The sequence below is a fragment of the Simochromis diagramma genome, unplaced genomic scaffold (assembly GCF_900408965.1).
Source record: "Simochromis diagramma unplaced genomic scaffold, fSimDia1.1 OVJJ01000816.1, whole genome shotgun sequence".
Classification (NCBI taxonomy): Eukaryota; Metazoa; Chordata; class Actinopteri; order Cichliformes; family Cichlidae; genus Simochromis; species Simochromis diagramma.
This window is the reverse complement of record NW_024386908.1, coordinates 14680612-14696903: the sequence shown is the minus strand read 5'-3', so window position 1 is coordinate 14696903 and position 16292 is coordinate 14680612. Positions and strand designations below refer to the sequence as shown.

At 39.5% G+C, this 16292-nt stretch overlaps 1 protein-coding gene across 6 annotated transcripts in view; it reads right to left on the bottom strand.

Annotated features, from left to right (window-relative positions):
- Nucleotides 1-5445: 5445 nt before the first annotated feature.
- syt1a (synaptotagmin Ia) overlaps nucleotides 5446-16292 on the bottom strand; it is a 204327-nt gene continuing 193480 nt past the window's right edge. For all 6 annotated transcript variants that reach the window (XM_040035630.1, XM_040035636.1, XM_040035632.1 and 3 more), the window contains 2 exons: nucleotides 10776-10909; nucleotides 5446-6727 (listed from right to left, as the gene is read on the bottom strand). In XM_040035630.1, the coding sequence (XP_039891564.1) occupies nucleotides 6521-6727; nucleotides 10776-10909 (341 nt within the window). In that variant the 3' untranslated portion in view covers nucleotides 5446-6520. The remainder of the gene's footprint in view (nucleotides 6728-10775; nucleotides 10910-16292) is intronic.

Here is a 16292-nt window from a genome sequence, read left to right as displayed (position 1 = left end):
CTGGTTAAACTTAACTAAAAAAATAAAAAAAACCGAAAGCAGAATACAAAACTTACATAACTCTGCTATGTAGATCTCACTTCCTCTTTTTCTGTTGTTCACGTTTCATGTAATACAGTTATATCGGGTGCTTATCTGTATTGTGCATCTGTTTATTTCCTTCTGTAGCCGTCACACTTGACTTAATCTTATAGTGAGCTGCTGCTTTGAGGTCAAACATGCATCCTACAAACACTAATCCTTCCATGTGTTGCCCCACTTCAGGCACACAAAAATCAGCCAATATTAGGATGAATTAAGAAATTTCTATATGATGCAGTAAAATTGCAGATATGATGATGATTGATGATGATTTTAACTAACTGATTTAAAGTAGAGCCATGAACATGACTAATGTTACGCTTAAGCATTATTTACAAGCATAACAAGCTTTACAGTGCTGTGAAAAAGGAATTTTCTATTACCCCCCCCCTTTTTTTTTTTTTTTTTGCATATTTGTAATTCTTATATGTTTGAAATCATTAACCAATTTTTTTATGTTAGAGAAAGATACCCAGAGGGAATACAAAATGTGATTTTTGATTTCATTTATTGAGGGAAACAAAGCTTCTAAACCTACCTGGCCCTGTGTGAAAAAGTAATTGCCCCTCTTGTTGAATCATGAAGAGACTGTGATTATCCACAGCTTTTGGAAAACTGAATTTAATTTCACTAGCCACACTCAGGCCTGATTACTGCCAGACCTGTTGAATCAACAAATATTTTAAATAAAACCTGTGTGAAAAAGTGAAACAGACTACATGACACCAAAACACATCCTGTCACAATCTAAAAACAGTTGAGAAACAAAGACATTTCTAAGGTTTTGGGACTCCAGTGAACCACGGTGAGAGCTGTTATAGACAAAAAGCAAACCTCAGAACAGTGGTGAACCTTCCCCAAATTACTCCAAGAGCTCACAAAAGACCCCAGAACAACATTACAGAACTGCAGGTCTCACTTGTCTCAGTTAAGGTCGGAGTCCATGATTCAACAATAAAACAGAAAAAAATGGCATCCATGGGAGAGTTCCAAGACGAAAACCACTGCTGATCAAAAGGTACATAAAGGCTCATCTCATAGTTGCCAAAAAAAAACATCTTGATGATCTGGGAGACTTTTGGAAAAATATTCTGTGGACTGATGAGAAAACTGAACTTTTTGAAAGGTCTGAGTCCTGTTACATCTGCTCTAAAACTAACACAGAAGAACATCACAGCAACAGTCAGATATGGCGGTGGTAGTGTGATGGTCTGGGGCTGCTTCGATGCCGTAATTGATGAAACCATTATTTTGATCTCTACCAGAAAATCCTGAAGGAGAATTTCCGACCATCAGTTTGTGTCCTCAAGTTGAAACACACTTTGGTTATGCAGCAGGACAACAATTTGAAAAACACCAGCAAGTCGACCTCTGAATGTCTCAGAGGCTGGAAAACCATCCGTCATTGAATTAAAACAATTCTGCAGAGAAGAGTGGACCAAAATTCCTCCTCAGTGATCTGAAAGACTCATTGCCAGTTATCACAAACACTTGATTGCAGTTCTTTCTGCCAAGGATGGTGCAACTAGTTTTTAGGGTTAGGGAGCAATTGCTTTTCCACACAGGGAGGAAAATTAAAGGTAATAATATATTTAATCGAATAATACAACCCCAACACTAGTGAGTGTTTGGGCTTGACTATTTCACTCAGTGTGACACGGTTTCAATAAAAAGCTGCAATAATCTGCCAGATGATGCAGATTATTGCAGTCACATATTTCAGTGATTTAAAAGGCAGGTTAAAAGAATTCAATTTAAAATGACAGCACCGTGCTACAGTAAAAATTTCATGGGACATGTTTTACTCTCAACATCCAAATGAGCTTTATTTTACAGCAGCAGCAGTAGCCTGAGATCTATAAATCTCCGCTCCCCAGCATTCATTACCATCCGAGCATCACATCAATGTGACATCATATTTTAGTGGAGGACAAACTCTTGTCCCCATTATGTGGCTCTGCTGCACATAAGTAAATATTCACTAATAGAAATTGATCTGTACCCGAGGCAAAATGAAAGAAAGAAAGAAAGAAAGAAAGAAAGAAAGAATCTTTTATTAGTTTTTTTTTTTTACATCTGTGCTGGTACACAGTGGTGTTCCCCTGCGTGTCCTTCAGATGGCAGTAGTGACCTTTTTAACAGGCTGCCGTGTCTGATTCAAAGTGCCATCATTAAAATAGGAATTTGTCATGCACGTCAAGCATGCAGACGCCTTTCTTTCTGAAGTGAACACAGTTTCTTGCATGAGCAGCGAGTCACACTCGTGGCAATCAATACCAACGGTGTCGTGACAGTTTTGCTCCGCTGCATGCATCCCGAACGAAAACACGACATGAAAGGCTTCTGTATCAACAGGAAATAAAACATTTTTATTGATCATTTGTGTATATGAAGTTATATAACAACAGTCAGAAAACTCCACAGAGTGAATCACTACACAAAGTGAAACAAAACTGGAAAACACCTCATCAAAAAATGAAGGTATACACAGCAAATATAACCGTCAGCAGGCTCGCCGTCACTGCGAGCGATATGGCAGGAAAAAACACCCCGAACAGTTCTACAAGATTACAGAGAAAATTTCCACACACAAAATACTCAAGCAGGCAGTTGATATACACAAAGGCAACTAGGATCTTTCTACAGCATCAGATTCTAATACTTTACACAGCTTTGTTTTTGAAAGGTCAGTGTGGCTTTTTGTCGGTGTCACTGGAGAGATTCTTCAGTTCCTTGTCACACAGAAGAGAGCTTGAATTTAGGGTGTGGGGGGTGATTACGCGTGCGCACTTTTTTTTGGTGGGGAATCGCAGTAACAGGAGTATTGCGCTGCAGCGCAGGTAATGGCTTTTGCTTTGTAGTTTCCTCCACACGCCTCACAATCCGATGGGTTTTGCAATGCTGCCCATTTACTGAATTCCCTGATACGTTCGTGCACTTGTGATATTTTCATATCGTTAGCTTCATAGCATAAGTGCCTAAGTCATTTTTTGGTCAAAGTGAGATTTTTGCCTAACTTTACTCCCCTACCACTGCTGCATCATCCTGTCCGTCTGTTTTCCGAAAACACAAAAAAATGACTTAGGCACTTATGCTATGAAGCTAACGATATAATTCGGTTTGATTTACTCTCAGCTTTGATTGGATAATTCCTTTAGTGCAACCTCTCTGCATTAGTATTCATGTCAAATAGCTTGGGCCATTTTTGCAAAGAGTGCACCTTTTACTTCAATATATTTTTCTGTTATTTAAATCTGAAGCTGTACTGGAATTCATGGATCTATATATGGAAAACATGTCAAATAAAAGTTCCCCCAGCTGAAGAGGGATTGGGAATACAGCTGTATTAAAGTATGCTCAGTGATATTGGAATGCTATCACAGGGGAGGTTGTTTGATTGTTTTTACCCCATAGGATTATGAAATGAATCCATAATAGCTGAAAAAATATTAAAAATATGTTCTTTTAAACAACAAAAAGTGCAAGGTACATCTAATTAATTAAAGTAATCTACACCAACACGGTCCTCACTGTACATTCAGAGTTTTCATCTCAAATAGAAAAGGGGTTTTGAATCAACAGGGGAGACAAATAAATAAATAAATAAAAATACATAAATAAAATAACTGTAATGAAAATGGATTAACGATGATGAGATATAGCATCTGGATAAAAGAGCGATATTTTGCGGCTGAATAATCATTCAGGTCACTTTATATTTATTCTAGATATACATTTTCTTTGACACGATTATGTAAATATATACATGGCATTTTTAAGGGGGTATCTAAATGCAGAATCTTGTTTGGTATTTAACGAAGACTCCCTGAAACTTCTGATGCTGGAACTGTGTGCAAGAAGAGAAAATGAACCTGCGGAAAAGGGAGGGAACCCTAAACAGAGGTCAGCAGGTGTCAAGCTCCAAACTATAAGCTGAATCTAAGTGTGCTGTGTCCTAACCATTTCACTGGAAAGGAGAAAACATCTCTCTGGACTGGATTCATCCTCGAAGGGTTATAATCTCTTTTCTCGGGCAACGCCACCCACGTTAACACTATGGGATGAACATACAAGTATTGCACAGTGCTCAACAAAATGCTGTGTGAAGCAACCCGCTCGCGCTCGGATAAAAGCCTCCTCCTTTTTTTTTTTCTTTTTTTTTGGCTGCGTGCAGTCACGCTCTCTCTCTCTCCTCCTCCTCCTCTCTTTGCGTGTAGAAGGAAAAAATGGCATTAAACGCTACGACATCACTACAGAACAGACTGGATTCGCTACCTACTGATAAGTCTACATCTCTAAGCACACACGGCAGTCACAGTGATACACAAAGCAGTCCTCAGAAGACTCCTATGGAATGACAAGTAGCTTTTTCATAATAGTGCTATCAACTACACAATAACATTGAAAACATTTAGAAAGTCCTCCTGAAGCTGTGTATCGAGTATATGCAAGAGGTTCCTCCAAGATAAGAGACTTCATGGTTTTCATGGATTACAACTTACTCCTTTCCTAATTGGACCCGTAGTAAAGGACATAATGAACTAATAGCCTACGCAGACCATTAACTTTTACGGTTATTTCGTGCTCCCCTGGTGTAGTCCTGTGCCAACAAGAAAACAAAACTGATGTAATTGCTGTTGGCTGAAATGTGATTTGTCATCATTGCTTTCTTTCTTTTTTCCTGTTTTTTTTTTTTTTTTTGGATTTAATTAATCCAATCAAGCAGGAGGCTCTCTGGCTCCGCCCCCTGCCCCTCCCCTCCTGTAGGTGTCCTGAAATAAAGCCGGGCAACAATCATCCAAAAATGGTTTCTAAAGAAGTCAACAAGCTAGTTCAAAGACATCCAGTGCAAAATAGCAGCCACATAAAAGTTAAAATTGGCAGTAAAACATGGCTAGCTCTATTGTCACTGTGAGAAGGCAACGCAAAGCAAAGACTGCGATTCAGGGCACCACTGCAGCCAAAGACATTGTTCCCAATAAACCAAAGCTACAACCACTAGCAAGTGGGAGTGTGCATGAAGAGAGGGTCTCTACAGAAAGTCACCTCCCCGTAAATGGCAGTGTTTAGACTAAACTCGCTTCACCTCTGTCAATGTCACATTGACACAAAGTTTAAACTTACTCTTGATTTCTTTTTTTTTTGTCCTCTCCTCTGATTGAAGGCAAGGGGATCCTATCAGAAGAGTCTCCCCTGGTGTCAGTAGATCCCCCCTCCCTCCCGTCCCAGCGTTTAGTAAAGATTGTAAAAAAAAACATGCACTTTACTAAAAATAGTCAAGACGCTGAATTAATCTAAAAAATAGTCCTCTTAAAACCAGAGCCCAGAGTGCAACCCCCACCCACCCCCCCTTTTTTCTTTTTAAACTCCCTCACAAATGCCGGACCCCAGCCTAAACGCGATACACCTCCAGCAACGACAAGGCTGTTTAAAGTAAGCAGTTAACAAAATATTGTTAAACGAGTTTAAGGACACAATGGCTACAGCTTGGTGCTTTTTTCCACATGGGGGTTGTTTCTAAAGGGGTGTTTCTTGGAGGCAATCACTTCCATTGTTGGAAAAGAAAACTAACCTTGAGGACCTATTTCAGATGGAACTGCCAAACAAGGAAAAAATGAAATGCTAAGTGGTAACAAGTGTGCCTCAAGCTAAAACATGTAGGTCCTCGGATTGAGAAATAGGTACAAAAAGTCATAAGAAATCATGTGCTTGTATAATTTCCAGCAGCATAATTTATCCTACAGAACCATAGTAGTTAATGGCCTTGTATTTTGGAGTTTTGTGTGGATATATTCATCCGTTTGTCTTTTCTGTAATGATCCTTTGCTGAACTTAAAGTCCTTTACAATGTGAATATATTTCCACTAGCATCTTGCAGGTTGGAATTCTTTTTTTTCTGGAATGCAATAAGGTAATAAGGTAGAATTTTTAAATCCTGGGATATATAATATTGGCTTTCCTCTATATCTGCATTTACATAATTTAAAATAGAACATCTTATTAAAAACATCAAGATATACACAGATTAGGAAACGGGTAACAACATACAAACACATAAACTAGAAATCATTTATGTCTGCATACTTATATATACAACTGTGGTACAATAAATTCTTTCAGTCATGCGCTATCTATACAGATCATATTGCTTAAAAGAAGGGGGCATTTGGTCTGGGCGGTTAAGGGCTTGGAGATGGAAATCAAAAACTGCTGAATCAAAGCGAGAACCTGATAGAAAAAAGCAGAGAACAGATGTTGCAGGACACTTCAACAATTAGGACTGTGTGTGAACTTAGGAGTGATGAATCTGGGAGAGGTCGACGGGTGGGGGAGGGGGTAAAGTGGGACAGGGAGTTACATGGATGGACCCATATATCACTGAGGTATTTACACATACTGGCTAAAGAGTACTACAAGGCAGGTACTGAAAGAGCCCTGCCTATTTCTTGACGGAGAGCTGAGCATCCACCTCCTCCTCAGGCTTCAGCACGTGCCACTGGGCGATGGGTCTCCTGGGGTTGGCCAGCATGTCGGACCAGTGGCGCAGCTCCGTCCCCGAGCTGTTGAGGCCCACAAAGACCTTGCCGATGGCATCGTTCTTGCCGATCTTGTCATAGTCCAGAACAGTTATAACAACTTGCACTTTCTGTAGAGGGGGAAAGAGAGGAGGAAAGAAGGAGACAAAAAAAGAGTGTAAACTCCATCTACTAATGTTTGCTTCAATTAATGTCTTTTTTTAAAGTCTGTTTTTGTTAGCCAAAATTAACATTCATTAGATCTATACCTTGTTAAACAAGCTAATGAGTCATTATCACAGACCAGCAACCCTCCAGTTTTACCTTCTCATCATTCTGTCTTCTCTGCATGATTTCTATCCTGGACTCAGTTGCTATTAGGGATGGGTAACAAAAAACAGTTCTTGTTGAGAACCGGTTCCCACTGTTTCAATTCCTTGGAATTGTTTGCCATTTTTGCAAATGATTCCCTTATCGATTCCAGTCACCCCGAATGACGTCACCACGTTGCGGAGCGTCATTTACCTGGCAGGAAACATGGCGGCTCAAACGCTCAAAAGTTTGATTACACTTTACGAGAACGGATGACAACAGGGCAACTTGCAATACTTGCAAAGTAGATATTTCATTTAAGGGAGGAAACACTACGAATATGCAAAAGCATTTGCTCACAAAACACGTGATAACCTTAAATGAATGTCGTGTTTTTAATTTCGCTCCGGACTCGTGAATCTCAACCCAGCAGCAGCGGTAATGTTTGCACGTCCTCTCCCGTTAATGCGGCAGGTAAATAATCAACTAACAGTGCATATGATGTTAGCGCGATCTGCCTTATTACAAAACCTGCCATTACTGTGCATTTAGGTGATCATGATCAGAGAGACAGACAGAGTCTGGCTCAGATGCTGGCAGTTCTCGCTGCAGTCTACCGGTAGCGTCTCCTTTCAGGCCGGGATAGACGAATGTCACCGAGCAGTGACTAAGTTTGTGGTAAAAGGCTTGCACCCATTTGCCACAGCAGATGCCCCCAATTTTAGGTAAGTGAATGTGTTTAATTGTAGGCAGGGACATTACTGGATATTCTTGTGTAATTGCTACTGAATAATTTATGTTATACTTTGTTATTGCTACAGAAGAATATTTATTTTATAATTTTACATTTACAATTTTTTTCCCCGGGGACCCCGTGACACCCCATTGAAGAGCCGTAGGCTGGATCTCTTAAGATCTCACTGCTGGGTTTGTAAGGCCATGTTACTCCTAAATTTCTATCTTGTTCAAAGAGAAGATATAAAACTTCTAAGCTAATCGACCTGTGTGTTCTCCTTTTTTAAAAATAATCGATAAGAGAATTGATAAAGAATCGAATCGTTAAACAGAATCGAAAATGGAATCGGAATCGTGAAAATCTTATCAATACCCATCCCTAGTTGTTATGTCTAAGTCTAATTTAGTGATTAATAAAAGAGGATAACAACAGGTCATTAAAAGAAGGTGGGGCTTTAGTAGCCATGTTGGCTGTTTGCTACTGAAAAGTTGCTATCGTACAAACTTTACAAACCAACAGCTGCTGTCGTGGAGTGCTGCTGCCATTTTTCATATACAGTCTATGGTTTTGTCGTAGAATTGAAAGGCCCGAGTCTTGTTAGGCAAACACGATTTAAAGGTCAGTTTTTAATTCTGTGCTTTTTATTTGTTTCAAAAATTGATTCACATTCATTTTCTAATAACTTTTAGCCCTAGCTTCAAAAACACCCAATACAATCTGAAGACAGACAATTACATGTCATATAATGTGTTATGATCAGAGACAAAGGTTTTGATGCTTCTTTACTGATATGATCATCTCTGTGAGGTTTTCTCTTGTGATTTGTGTTTTTGAGCAGTACTTTACATATTTGACTTCTGATACAGTAGGTGCTTCTTGTTCTTTGTGGTAGGGTAGATATGTAATGCACGTATTAGAGTATTAAGCGCCAACAGTTCCTCATTATTTCTCTAAATGGTATAGTAATGCAGGGAATGAGGTGCTCCTTGAGACATTAGTGGTGATTAACAGTAACAAACACTCCCGATCAAGCTTGGCTTATATTCAGCGCCAAGCACAGCAAAATGTGTGATTACTCAGAGGTCTGAGACTCAGCTTCACTGTGTGTTTATTCAAAGGGACGCAGCAAAGAGGAGTGACCCGGGCGTCAATCTCTGGCAGAGAATATGAATTAGTGCACAAAGCGTCCTGATTAAGTTTCGATCCACTGGCAGACTGAGATGGAACTACTGCCACCTGCATGTGCTCTGAGCCGCTGTTCTAAAAGAGCATGCCTAATACGCCATGTAATGAAATACTGAATAAGGCTCCCAGATGGCCAGTTGGGGTTAGTGGGTTTTTAAAGGGACACTTCAGCTTTAAATTGGTCATTCAAACACGGCTTTCTTCAAAGGAAAATTAGCAGACCTTCGTGTTATTCATCACTGACCAGCAAGTACTGTTTTTTCTTGCTGTGACTGATTTGCCAATAATAATCATATTAGTGACACCATTTAAACAACAGCTCAGCAGTTTTCGAAACAAGCTTAATAGCTTTCATGGAATGAAATATGAAGATTGAATACAAGAAAAAAAATAATGTCATGAACATTTATAACATGTATTTGTCTTTTAATTCACTTTACCATCTCCAGCTGTTCAGAGGCCAGAATTTGAAATATATTTTTATACGTTTTTTTTTTTCCAGTTTAACACAAGCACATAAGTGACTGTTTTTTCCCCTATTTGTTCAGTTCTATGCTCAAGTCAAATATAGAAAGGTTAAAAAACTGCACTTAATTTGCAAACAAGCTAGAGTTTGATGTCAAATGGGCTCACGGACTATAAGGAGAGCATGTGTACATCTCAAATGGTGTCTGCACAGCTAATTGCGTGTGGGCTAAGGACGCTGTGAAATAACACGAGTCAATAACTAACCTTCTGTTTTTGTTACAAGATAGTCCAATTAAAGCACTGCTTGTAATTCCCACGCAATCTCTGAGACAATTAAAATCTTTCGATTATTTACTTAGAAAGTCCCTGGGTCAGGTTGGCGTCAAAGCCAACGCTTTGCCTCTGCAGACTTCTATATGTCTGTGTAATTTAAGAATTGTGCTTGAGAACTTGATTAGCAAATTAAACTGTACTGGTGGAAACAGAACGTGTCTAATTAAGAGTCTTCCCAGTTCTGAGTGTCTTCATTTCAAATCAGATGCAATACAGCCAGAGGCCTAAAGAGCTGTCAGTGATGACAGGCTTCTTTAAACAGATCATTAGTTTAGCATTTAGCTCTTAGGTAGCTGGACTTTAACTGTTTTTCTACGATTGAATTAAGTCTTTTAAGTGTGTATAATTCTCGTATTGCTTTTACTGCTCAATAAATCTAATCAATGACAGTTTTTGCATTTGACCAATTATTTAATAATCAACCTGGTTCTTGTTGATGAGATGAGAAATGTAAATTTAGCCAACATACTGGCATCAGCAGCACTAAATAAGGCCATGTTTGGATGGGGTTGATTGGGATCAGCGGTGTTTAAATTAAATCTGAGGCACGCTGTACCAAACCTGTGATTTTTGAAATGTGGCAGCCTTAATCAATTTGACTTAATTACTGTATTACCTGAAGAAATAATCTTGTTTGTTGCTATCCCTTTCTGGCACAGGTTATGTATCCTTTATCCTTTTTTCCCCATAATGTCCTGGAAAAGCATCTGTGCTTCCTTTTCTTCTCGAATCACAGCTACAGCATCTATTTTTCTATTGCTCTAATTATTGCAGCATACTTGGTTAAATGTAAATAATGATGCTGATGAATGCTAATCATCGTGATATATGCTACAAACAGCACCAAGATCCATGCTACGGGCAAGAACAAAGTGCAGACAATCACATCCGTAGAGCAATTGGCTTGTCAAATTGCAAAACCCAGCTGATTTTAAGTGAAGCGCCTCTCATTATTCTGTTATGATGAAAAGCCTCTAAACTGATCATTTGGTAAATGAGCTCCCACTTAACAATGGCTTATATGCAACCAAATGTTTGCTGCTGGTTTTTATAGTTCAGTTTTACCCAATGATATAGCACTCTGCCCCGTAGAAAACATGATTTCAGAGTTTTACGAATGTTTTGCAAACAGATGAAAAATGTACCTGGATTTGTTCAAATGGGACTTCAAAGCTAAAGGACTCGTTATAGTAAGGGTTGAGGGTGTTCTTCTTGATTGTCGTCTTCTTCTTCTTCAGCCTCTTACCATTTTGCATCAGGTGGATTTTCACATATGGATCTAAAAAAAAGAAAAAGTTATGTTACAAATTGTTCTCAAGATTAGAATCCAGTCATGATCGCTTCAGTCAAATAACATTGTTATTTCTTCTGCAGCAATTTATATTTGGCAATGCGACTCAGTTCTGGGACTTTCCCATCCTTCCATGTGCACAAAAAGTCTAAGTTTTAGAGAACAATATAGAAGGGAGAAGGCAACAATGCCAACAGACTTGACATTGATTAAATCTGAAACAGAAGTGGGTTGCAAAGCAGCTTGCAGTGGCTACATGGATTCTTGCTTTATAGCCACCTGTTGACTCCATGGGCCAGATTCACAAATGCATTGTACCAGCAGAAACTGGGGTTTAGCGTAAGAAAAAAAAGTGCTCTCAGTGACAAGACTACATTGAGAGATGGGAACTCAGGTGGTGGGAACTAAATCACGTGCCCAAACTGATTTACTGATGTTCGAAATGCACATTTTAATGCCGATTTCATCAATATTTAACACTGAAAAATGTCCCACTTTTGTGCTTAAATTTTAAAATAAACTAATTGCTTTGGTCTTTATAAAGCAGCACAGCTTTTGAGTTTGGGTCCAGTGAGCTGGACTGGATTTCGCAAACTTAGAGAACTCTTACATAATGTTTAGCCCATTCTATCTTCTTGTTACATCTGATTTTATTCATGATTTCCAGGTCCAAATGCTCCTTCGGTTCACAAGAATGAACACATGCTGAGGCACCACTGACAGTGAAAAGGAATCCAATTTATCTCAGCTTCAATAAAACAATCAGTGTAGCTATTCTCCGAGCTGTTAACAACCTCAGCAAACTTTAGCAAAGTTGGAGATCATCAAAGGTTTGATTGTTTATATCTAACTATGCATGCTGTTCTGACTTATTTATATAAAAAAACACATACAGCATTGTATAACTTTGGAATCATAAACAGGAAACTAAAAAATAAACAATGACATTTGGAGCACTGATAAAGTTGAGCTAGTTGGCCCATAATGATCTGCTATCTTGTAGCTAGCTAATGAGCTATGGTAAATCTAATGTAGACATGTTAGCATAGGGAAAATTCTTAATAAATGGTCTTATTGGCAGCTATGAAACATTTTTTTATTGTAGACTTAATGTCCACACTGAATCTTCGTCAGACCGAGAGTGATTATTTTGTAAAGCTTTAATCTTTGTGACATCCAGGACACCATGAGCCCATAGGCTGTTCGTGTACACTATAGCCGGAGGCCTTAAAAACAACAAAAAAGTTAAAAGACAGCAAAATGCCCTGCAGAGCTCAGGGTGATCATTGTTTGTGTGCTTGTTATTATGAGACATCCGTTTAAAATAAATCTAGTCATTTGATCCATTCAGAATACAAAAATACTGATATAGTTCACCATCAGAGTCCAGTGTGTTTATGTCACTCAGTTAACCTTCCCCTTTCAAGAGCCCCATTGTCATCTGCCCAAATGCCACCTCAAGTGGCACCCAAATGGTCTGCTTTGCCCGTCCTCATCTGGCAATCAGGTGGAGTGTGTGTCTGAAAATATCAAACCACCCACCGCTTTCATTTATGATGTGATGCCACTCGTCCTAATTTGTTTATATTCACCACATAGCTATTAAGACCAAACTGGAAAAGAGGAGAGTTTGTATCTTTCTTTGGGCACGTGCTGCAACTGACACGATGGCAGGAAGCCTTTTGAATTGTCAGATAAGTATCAGGGTTTTTTGGTTTAACTGACTGATTAAAAGGACAGAATGAGGCTCCTGAATTCAACATTTAAGAGCTTCATGAGCCCAAACTACGAGCAGCCAAAGACTGCAATCACTTCCATTGTAATTTTTAGCAAGACACAAAGGATCAAAAATTCAAATATGGTTAGTATTTAATCTTTCTGTACAGGTTAGCCTTTGTAAGTTCAGAAAAAATAGAAACATAGAGAAATGCAGTCATTTACACCTCTTAGGGTAACAATCTGTTCATTAATACTCTGATAGCAGCAAGTCAGCAAGTCAGCTGTTGAAGGTACCCAAAAACATTCTGCACTTACTGTTAGAAATAATGCTATATTACATCACGCTGTATGCAGTGACCAGCCAGATTTTTGTAATTACGGCATTTACCAACAAAGCCATTTAAATATATAATTGGGGCTGTATGGGTTTACTTAAATCTCCATCCATCCATCCATCCATCCATTTTCTTCCGTTTATACGGGGCTGGGTCGCGGGGGCAGCAGCGCAAGCAGAGAAGCCCAGACCTCCCTCTCCCCAGCCACCTCCTTCAGATTGTCTGGGGGAACACAAAGGCGTTCCCAGGCCAGCCGCGAGATATAATCTCTCCAGCGTGTCCTGGGTCTGCCTCCTGGTGGGACATGCCCAGAACACCTCACCCAGGAGGCGCCCAGGAGGCATCCTTGTGAGATGCCCGAACCACCTCAACTGGCTCCTTTCGATGTGGAGGAGCAGCGGCTCTACTCTGAGCCCCTCTCGAATGGCATTTCCGCCGCTTGTATCCGCGATCTTGTTCTTTCGGTCACTACCCACAGCTCGTGACCATAGGTTAGAGTAGGGATGTAGATCGACCGGTAAATTGAAAGCTTCGCTTTTACACTCAGCTCTCTCTTCACCACAACAGAGCGGTACAGCGTCCGCATCGCTGTGGCCGCTGCACCAATCCGTCTGTCGATCTCCCGCTCCCTTCTCCCGTCACTCGCGAACAAGACCCTGAGATACTTGAACTCCTCCACTTGGGGCAGGAACTCGTCCCTGACCTGGAGTGGGCACTCCACCCTTTTCCGGCTGAAGACCATGGCCTCAGATTTGGAGGTGCTGATCCTCATTCCCACCGCTCCACGAATAGGTTTTAAGAAAGCCTTAAAACAAGCTCATGACACCAATAAAAAGTGGCTGGCACCTTCTGTAATGGAAACTTTGGGAAATTTGACACCCAGTTGTTTCCAAGGAACCTGTGAGGTGATTTTTTGTTGTTGTTATTAAGAAGGCAGACTTAGTGCTACGGGAATAAAAAAAAAAGCTGGTATAAACTTTTTCAAAAGCAGTCGCTGCAAGCAAACATTTGGGTTTATTCTTTTTTGAAGGAATAAACTCTGAAAGTACTCCAACTTTCATCTCCAAAGCCTCTTTTTTTTTTTTTTTTTACAGCCTTTTGAAACTGATACGTTTTGCTGAGGGGTGTCTACTAAACGCTGGTGAAGAAACTCACTGAAATCTTCTGCTTTTCTTCATGACCTTTGTAAATGCTCTCAGTCTCATGTTTCAAATCTTATTGAATACAACTTGAAGTTAAATGTACATTTTATTGTTCTTCAGACTGGGTCTACTTTGAAAACTGACCAGTTGCTATCCTCTAAGACCGCTGTGTCAATCAGTTGCTCATCAGGCTGTACAACACCAACATCAATGAGTAGTGGGTGATGTCCAGAAAAGCAAACGATACTCCTAGTCAGAACTGGTAAAACAATCCAGAATGTATAAGTTCATAGGCTGCGTCTAATTACATCTGTAGTTCTTATCATTAAATTGATGTGTTGCTTACACACACTGTGAGACAATTTTTCTGTTGGGTATCCTGAAAACAACCTGCTAGGAGCACTTTGGCAATGCAGCATTAATTAACATGGAAATGTCAGGTAAACCTTTCACAGTTTGTGTTAATCACAAATTCACTCCTGAAGTTACACGATTATGCCACTAAACTCACCTAAATTAATATCTTGAGCTGTATCGCCTAGAATGCCAAGTTGCTGTTAGTGCAGCAGATGGGGGAGGGGTCACATGAGATACTGAAATCAAAGATTTTTATATTTCTTCCTTTACAGAGATAGTTTTTATCATTTTCCTTAAGAAATCAATAACTATTCCTTTATTTTCATTTGTCTTTTAACTGAATGGACTTCATGCTTTAGGATTTTAGTGAAATTCTCATGATGTTTTAAACATTTATGCAAAACTTCAACAAATCTCAAACTTTTTCTTGCAGCTACAGATGAATTACAGTGAAAAGGTTAGATTTGTGTGTTAATAAACTTACTGCTAGTGTTCGCGGCGTGAAAAATGTAGAGCAGATTGTTGAAAATTGTGGTTACACATGGGAAGGCGGCTTAATGACGTTAAATGTTCGCCGATCTCGGCGCACGAGGAGGGAAAAAAAAAGACCACTTAGAGTCATTTATCACTTAAGACAACAGGCTCCTTGAAAAACACATGAAAAACAAATAAGCACGATAATCTCCTAGATGCAAATGAGGCAGGCTTTTGCCTGAGGATAACAACATCATCCTCCAGCTACTGAACCCTAGAGCTGTGCATTGGCATGAATAAGTAGTAAGAGCCTGAACTGGAGCCTATAATTAGTTGTTGAAACACCACTTGATCTGATAATCTGGATTCATCTCTGGGTCCCATATGCACAAAGTCTTTATAATGCTTTAGGATTTCTCATGAGAGAGCAGCTCTGAAAAAAGCAAAATTAAAAGAAAAAAAAAAGTTCAAACTTTATGATTTTTCACAGTAGCACAAACTGAACAAGCTTAGCTCTCTTAATCTTTTATCCAATTTAGGGGAATGAGGATCTGACTGTCCATGGCAGCTGACATGAATATAGAGAGAAAACAGCGCAAACAGAGTGAGAGGGAGAAAAGCAGCAGAATAAATAGATGGCAGAGACATGAGTGAAATGGTAACAGGCTTCTAATGGAGTGGGTGTCCATTATTACTCCCCTGCTGAGAAGAGCTGGAGTGCCGGGATGAGAAAAACAGCGAGGGAGGGCTGTGCGCAGGAAATAAATACTGCTTCCAACGTATCTCATAAAGAGGATACACAGCCTCCGTATATCTCAAACAGCAGTATATGTCCCTTTGAATATTCTTATGAATGAAATCAGAGCTTCACTAACAGAACTAACACAACAAAGCTTCAAGTTGCTACAAGTAACTTGGCAGAACTGCCATTTTGATCCCTTTAGATTTTCTGTGGAAGTTCCTTTTTCTCCCTTTTCTTCCCCCAACTCAGCTTCAGTACACAGACTCCTCTGTTATTCAGTTCACAGGTCCAAAGAAGGTCAAAGATAAAAGCTTAGTAATGGCATAGACAGTGTAGAATGAATATAAGTGAGATGTCAGATTCCAGAGTTCAAAATCCATCTCTAGCTGACTTTTCGATCTTTACAGCTCACTCATAATAACCTTCTAAAATGGGTCTTATATATATGGACTTGATTGCTATATACACTGTGCTTACCTACCCGAGCCAAAAGCCACTTTCTTCCAAAGCTGATCATCGTTCTTATATTGCAGGAAACAGAAAGTCTTGGTAGAATAAGTGTTATAAGCACAAACAAAAACCTAGTGTTTTTGTCAGAGAAA